This window comes from Sinocyclocheilus anshuiensis, unplaced genomic scaffold, assembly GCF_001515605.1.
Source record: "Sinocyclocheilus anshuiensis isolate Anshui unplaced genomic scaffold, SAMN03320099.WGS_v1.1 scaffold886, whole genome shotgun sequence".
Taxonomy (NCBI): domain Eukaryota; kingdom Metazoa; phylum Chordata; class Actinopteri; order Cypriniformes; family Cyprinidae; genus Sinocyclocheilus; species Sinocyclocheilus anshuiensis.
In genome coordinates this window covers 431,496-439,117 of record NW_015536542.1, presented here as the reverse complement: position 1 = coordinate 439,117, position 7,622 = coordinate 431,496, and the positions used below count along the sequence as shown (strand labels likewise).

At 38.1% G+C, this 7,622-nt stretch overlaps 1 protein-coding gene across 1 annotated transcript in view; it reads left to right on the top strand.

Moving 5' to 3' along the window:
• Positions 1-124: 124 nt before the first annotated feature.
• LOC107697692 (apoptosis regulator Bcl-2-like) overlaps positions 125-7,622 on the top strand; it is a 62,116-nt gene continuing 54,618 nt past the window's right edge. The window contains exon 1 of the mRNA XM_016498490.1: positions 125-1,035. Within this exon, the coding sequence (XP_016353976.1) occupies positions 370-1,035 (666 nt within the window). The 5' untranslated portion in view covers positions 125-369. The remainder of the gene's footprint in view (positions 1,036-7,622) is intronic.

Below are 7,622 nucleotides of genomic sequence, written 5' to 3'. Positions count from 1 at the left end.
CATTCCTCGCGCCGCTCTCGAGACGTGTGCGGATCTTCTGCATCAACTGCATCAACGGCCAATCCATCCAGCTCCACACATTAGCGCGCGCTGGACGTGCAGGCTCGCTTGCTTTAATGAGCGGTGAAGCGGCATTCCTCGCGCCGCTCTCGAGACGTGTGCGGATCTTGACCGCGCGCTGCATCAACGGCCAATCCATCCAGCTCCACACATTAGCGCGCGCTGGACGTGCAGGCTCGCTGACAGTTCTTGCTTTAAAGTTAACAAATAACGTTTTTGTGAGTCATAACCAATGAATGTGAAACTAAATAATACCATTTTTCTCAAAAATTGTTTTTTAATGAGGGAACTCACAGCGACGCCATGTGAATGTTTCATTTTTCGGAGCTCTTCTCTGTGAGAGAACGTTTTTTCCGTTACGATGTACTTCGAATAACCGACTTTTTCCTGCTCGCGCTCGTTTTATCGCGTTTAATAACGATGGCCACCGAAATTCGCTTTGACAATAGGAATATTGTGGAGAAATACATCAATCACAAACTTTCAAAGAAGGGATATGTGTGGAAATCTCAATCTTCTGGGGAGGATGATGACACCGTCAATAAAGGAGTCGAGGGTTCCTCTCTAAACTCTGACAGGAGGCTTCAGGCTCCCTCAGCCGGAGGGGGGAACAACTCTGAATGCCTGATAGCTCACCGGGTCACTCGTTCAGACGCTTATTCAAGGATCTACCGGGCGCTACACGAGGCTGGAGACGAGATAGAAAGGATATACCAGCGTGAATTTGAGGAGATGTCCCACCGCATGATATTCAGTCCCAATACAACGCAACGCAGCTTCTTAGCCGTGGCAGAAGAGCTCTTTAAAGACGGAGTGAACTGGGGGCGGATCATCGCTTTCTTTGAGTTTGGTGGGACCATGTGTGTGGAGAGCGTTAACCGGGAGATGGCGTCCCAGGTAGATAATATTGCACACTGGATGACAGACTACCTGAACGGACCTCTGGAAAACTGGATCGAGGAAAATGGAGGCTGGGTAAGTTTATGGTCAAATGGTCGTGACCTTTGCCCAGTCGTTTATTACTTTTTCTTTGCAGCTGAAGCTTGAAATCATAATAACACAGTCTTGTTAAACACCGAAGACTCATGCAGTTTTGTTTACTATCACCTGTTAGTATGTAAACAAACTGTCATTACTTTCTGATTCTGACGAGGCCACTGTGTATTGTTTACATCCAAAAGTTTTTGTGCCTTTGAGTTCAGGTCTTGTCACTGAGGCCTCTTAAATGCTGACAAACTTGGCAAACATAGACATAAAAACATTTTCTCTTGAAAAAAAGGGACAAAAATATTGATTTTTTTATCTTGTAATGTACAGAATTTTTGTCCAATCTAGTATGAGAATTTCCTGCCTTTAATATAACCTGCAGCTGACTAGCAGGTACAGTAGCAGTTCATGTTTACGGCTGTGACCTAGCTAAAGGCTATTAGATATTTAAAATATGTAAACTTCCTGTTTTAGTAGGAAGTATGCCATCACTAGACAAAAAAAAATAATTCGATTCATGGGGGCTTTACGGTGTGCAAGTTTGAGTAGTTAGACTTTAACAGTACAAGACAACGCAATGAGTTCATCTCATTGTGTCTGCAGTGCTATTTAGTAGAATGGGATAGTTATTTGAGTTGGACTGGTTTGAATTTAGTCAGCTTGGTTTTTAACAGTTCAATCAAGGTGAAAGTGATAGTTCAATCTATATAAGCCCCACCCCTCTTATGTCATGTAAAAAGTTTTTTTTTGTCAGAGTGAGGTAGCCACACTTTTTCTCAAGGACATGTGACTTGTGCATGCTAGGTCATTATGAATGCTTAATGATTGTTTGGTAGTAAATAATTTCAGCACAGATGTAAAAATGTTATGGTCAAATAAAACACTGCAAGGTAGAGAGATGTTTTTATAAAAGATAGAGAAAGATGTTTTCGTTGGAGGTATATATAACATTTTTAATTCTAATATGTTAATTTTAAGTATATTTAAATATCTATATATATATATTCATTTATATATATATTTTATATTAATTATAATTATATATATTATATTTATAAATGGTATTAATTCATTATATATACTGTATAATTAAAAATAAGCAAACATTTTAATTACAAATAAGCACAAATTATGTTTATATTAAATATTTATTTATAATTATAATAAAATGTTTTATTATAAAAATATAAATAATAGTAAAGAAAAAAATATTTATTGTTAAATAGTCTTTACTTTTAAAAAAAAATAATTCGATTCATGGGGGCTTTACGGTGTGCAAGTTTGAGTAGTTAGACTTTAACAGTACAAGACAACGCAATGAGTTCATCTCATTGTGTCTGCAGTGCTATTTAGTAGAATGGGATAGTTATTTGAGTTGGACTGGTTTGAATTTAGTCAGCTTGGTTTTTAACAGTTCAATCAAGGTGAAAGTGATAGTTCAATCTATATAAGCCCCACCCCTCTTATGTCATGTAAAAAGTTTTTTTTTGTCAGAGTGAGGTAGCCACACTTTTTCTCAAGGACATGTGACTTGTGCATGCTAGGTCATTATGAATGCTTAATGATTGTTTGGTAGTAAATAATTTCAGCACAGATGTAAAAATGTTATGGTCAAATAAAACACTGCAAGTAGGGCTGCACGTTTTATTATAAAAATATAAATAATAGTAAAGAAAAAAATATTTATTGTTAAATAGTCTTTACTTTTTTCTCTGTTTCATATATATATATGTATAACTATTATTAAATTATAATACATACATAATGTAAAAAATATTTTTATATGTATACAAAACTGGATAAAGTATAGGTGTATAAAACTGGACAAAAAGTTTACTGTTCAATTTTTGTTTTGGGATTGAAGCCTCTCAGGTAAAACATGAGCTGTATGGCCCCATTGGCATGCCTTTTTTTATTCCAATTGTCATTCCTGGTTGGTGACTTTCATTCAAATTTAATGGTGCAGCAGTCAAATATTATATACTACCCCTACTCTAAGTTGTAACTTGCAAACATGTCTGGTGCAGCTGGACCCTGGTGGGTTGTTTTTAAAAAGAAATGAAATCTGGCACGTGTAAAAACCGAGTAAATCCATGAATGCCCAACTCCCTAGTCAAAACAAGTAACCACTTTTTATTCCTTCTTTTTCTCTATAGAATCCTTGTTTTAACACTATCCTTCACTCTCACTGCAGTGCTTCTGTGCTGAATTATTTACGGTATAAATTGGAGCAGCCCATCACAGTTGTGTTGTTCTTGTATGGGTGGACTGACTCCACCCTATTCATACGCAGCGCAGCATCTCAGAATCCCCAGTCTGAGATGAGGAGACCATCTGTGTCCTCCAAATCAAGAACTGAACTACATTATGTGTGTGTAATGTTAGATAAAAAGGGTCAAATAGTGTAAAATTGCAGTTTGGGAATCTTGTCTCTTTCCATTCAAATAATCAACCATGTGAGCATGGTATATTAAGAGATGGTACAGTCTTCTTCAGACTGCAGACTAGAGGTTAGCCTAGTTTCTCCACTGTCTGGTACAGATTTGCAGGTGGCCCAGCAGAGCCATTATTCCTGTCTGGACGAAAGGTGTGCTGGGGCTGAATTGATGATGGTCATTACTCACCACATCTGCTGCAGGTTAGACCGACTCAAATGGCTTATGATAAAGTGAAGTACAGGAAGAGCATTTCAGATCGACTGCCGTACACAAACACTCTCCAGACGCAATCCTTATTTTGTTATTTTAAAGGTCAATTGTAATGAATAGGTGGTTGACTATTGTAGCTATATAGTGATGCATGACTGTATCAAGTCCATCATGTGAAGAGATACAATGCAATTAGTACACAATTAGCAGAGAAGCATTTTAATAAGCCTTTAACACGTGCCTGCATTATTCACAAAACTCAGCACTTTTGTCCAGAGGCGATAAATGATTAATTTATTTCATTTTGTCATGAAAAGCATTAAGACTGTTATTGCTGAGAGAATTGGCTTGCTCGTGAGAGTTATATATTACACTGAGTCTGTCATTAACAGCTTCTTTAAATGTAGGATTTGTTTTGAAGTATTTGACATTGATATATACTCGCACAGGGGATGCTTCCCGCTTGATTTCCTCTGTAGTTAGTTATTTTAGGGGAATCTTTATTAAGTTACTGATAATGTCCCAATTCCTTACCATCAGAGGGCTGGTGCTGTTCAGGCCTGTTCATTTGCGTACGTCTGAAGAATGCATTTAAAAGCTTGCTGTGTGGAGATTTATAGGGCTTTCATCTCAAGAACAGAAGCATCAGTGGGGATGCAGCCAGTAAAAATACTACTATAAGCTGTACTTGAATGTAACCATGTTCAGTTACTCTGTATAAAGTTCAAGTGACTCAGGTAATGGAAGAAGAACTGTTCAGCCTTTGCTAAGCGTATCACAATTACGAAGTCAAGTGTTTTGTGGTTTTCATTTCCCGCATTAGAAGGGCTTCCCATTTGCCCTAAATTGGTCAGATGGCTTTACTTCTCTGCCAGAAAGAAATGTCCTCTCCACCCATAGTTAATCCTGACTTATTATCCTCCTTTTGAATGAATGTGATTCATTAATCCTCGGATAAAGCCTGTCTGTGGAGAATACATGATTCAGCGGTACTACAGCACTCTGTCTTATTATTAGTTTTCCATGCCCCTTGCAGGGATACCCCGTTTACCCAGCATGCCTTTGAGACCATTGTCTTACTGTACTTCAGTCACTGTCACAAGTTAAAATTGACTTAAAGACTTTTAAAAACATGTTCTGTTCATGTAGATGGTCTTTTGTTTATACAGTTATAGACTGTTGACAAGGGACATAATTAAATTGGCTCTTTCAGATTGCCAAATTAATGTACTTCTTCTAAATGACGGAAGTTAAACATGCCGTGCGTCATAACTGATGTAAAATAATTATTATTGCAGCTAAATAAGAAATGGCTTGCATGAGGCTGGAAACTGAATTAACAGTCGTGTGCTGCTTGGAAAGTTTTCCGTAATCCATTTTGGCCTCTCTTGTGACCCTTAACTAAAAATAGCCACCTGTAGAGGTGTTTTAGAGGTGATCGCAACAATAGACTCTCGGCTACTTTACCTGCCTTTATCCCTTTTCCACAAAACAAGAAAAGAACGTCCTATAGATGTTACTCAGATTTCATTCTGTATGGAAACACCTTTTCCAGAACTCTGGCATCTTATTGAATGTTTGCACATACAATATCACACACTCTATAAGGTCTACATCATGTAATTTTCACAACTCACCCTTTCAAAACTCTATTATAGAGTTTTTGTTTACAGAATTTTTTAGGAAAGACATTTCATCAGTTGAACAGTCGGTATGTTGTTAAATAACAGGACAATCCATTGAACACAGCTGTATTTCTGTCCCTCACAGCCTCATTTCCATTCCTGTCAAAAAGAAAATATGCACTACCCTGACTAAGGTCTACAGTGTATGCTGTTTGTCATGTACTGTAGAAAAATGCAAATATTTAAAACACATATTTTTATATATGACGTAAAAGAATGTTATAAGAATTTGTCGAGAATGTTGCATTAAAACAGCTTTTTGAAACCGTCTAATTGCTTGTTTAATGTGTTTAACAGAAGCTGTATGAGTGTAATGTAGGTCCATTGCCTCCTTCCAAAATTTGACAGCATTGCACGTGGCAAAACAGAGCAGATGCTCAGACAGTTAGGACTTCTGGTTTGCACAATGCTTAATGAGCTTTCTCATTACTGTGTAACCGCTTTGAGCTAGCTCATTTAGCATGCTCTTTTTTTCACCCCCTCGACAAATTGATGTTTACTGTTATCTTAATTGCCATGTTAGTGTTGAGGTGTAGGTAAAGATGTAGCTCTGTTGGTTTGGTGAACTGAGATCAAGTGCAATGTGTCCCAATGCACAACATTCTTAATGATCTCCCAATTTTGTTGAGATTGAATAGAGCTATTAACAAAAAGTCAATCTGCAGTTTATGTAAGGTTCAGCATAAACCTTCATAGCTTATATTCTTACTATCCTCGTGACTTCCGGAGGCAGCCTGGCATATGATGTGTATTGTTTAACTCTGGCCCCCATTCAGATAATGAAATCAGTCCGTGCGTAAGTTTGTTTAGACAGACTACAATTGCGCAGGTGCTCACCCACACACACCACATACCTGCGGTTCATTACAGGTTTCTGGCTGTGTACAGTACACTGCTGATTCTCATGCCTTAGAGGCGTGTTTGACCCCACCTGGGTCTTTTGTTAGTGGGTGTTGCGTTGTGGGGCATTTTACAGTTGGAGTCAAAGAACTTCAACAGCTCTAGCATCGTTCAGGTATTCATTTTTCCCCAACATGTGCCTCCTACAGCCCTTTCAAGTGACATTGTTTATGAAAGCGATATCAACACGAAAGACAGACTATGGGAAAAAAAACACCCAGTGAAGAGAAGAGAATAGAGTGTCTCTTTTTGACATTCAGTGATAATGCCTTCAAACAAACCTTCTGTGTATTTTACCATTGCAGTGTATATCTGTGCCTGTGAAGGTGCCAAGAAAGGTTTCAAAAGAAAAGAACTGTGAGATTAAAAAAAAGAGGAAATGGAGAAGGCAATAAAAGCAATAAAAGAAAGCAGGAAGGATGAAGAACTATAGAATAGGTGACTGTGTAAAGAAAATGTTTTGTTATTGCACCTTCCTGCCCAGCTGCTATCAGGTAGGTGAGGTTGTGGCTCTTGATCCTGGGGGGCAAGTTAGGGCTCCAAGGGCATTTCTGATTGGCTGCCAGAGTGCTGCATGGTGCCTTTGACCTCAAGGCGAAACCCTCGGCTGGGTGTGTCTGGAAAAGAAGCCTGGTGGAGATGCTGGGGTTTATTTTAGGGCTGGTAGTGGTGGGAAAATAAGGATTCCCTTGCAGGTGTGGTCTCTTTGGGTTGAGAAGCCAGATTCTATACACAAAGACACACAAAAGTCATTAAGAAGACAAGGGTAATCGCTCAAATCATAAAAGAGTGTTCACTGACAAAATTATTCATCATAAAACCCCTTGAAAAAGTAGGTTATCTAATTTTTCCTCCCCTCAGTATCTTTATAAGTTCTGAGGATTACAGACAAGAGAACAAATTGGATGTGAAAGGTGAATTCAGCAGTGAAAGAACATAATGGATAATCATCAAGAGGATTTTTTATGTTAAAGAATGCCAAAACATTGTGTTGTCCCGCACTGATCTCTCGATTTTATTCACCGAAACTTGCAGTGAGTCATTAGAAGAAAAACTTGGCGAAGCTGAAATGTCTCAGCCACATTTATGTTTTTAGTTACTGGTTTCCCTGAAGAGGTCAGAGACTCGTAGAGAAAGTTATAGGGAAGTTCCCTACATTTGTAATTGCATGTAATAGATCTTATTTCGAATGATTAATTTTGTAAATTTTTTTTGACCTTGTAATCAAAATGTCATAATTTGATCTTCCGGTGAAATGTCAGACTTCTCTCTGTAGATGTATGCTGGACTTTTACAATCATTTCGTCCACTTAAAGGGATAGTTCACCCAAAAATGAAAATT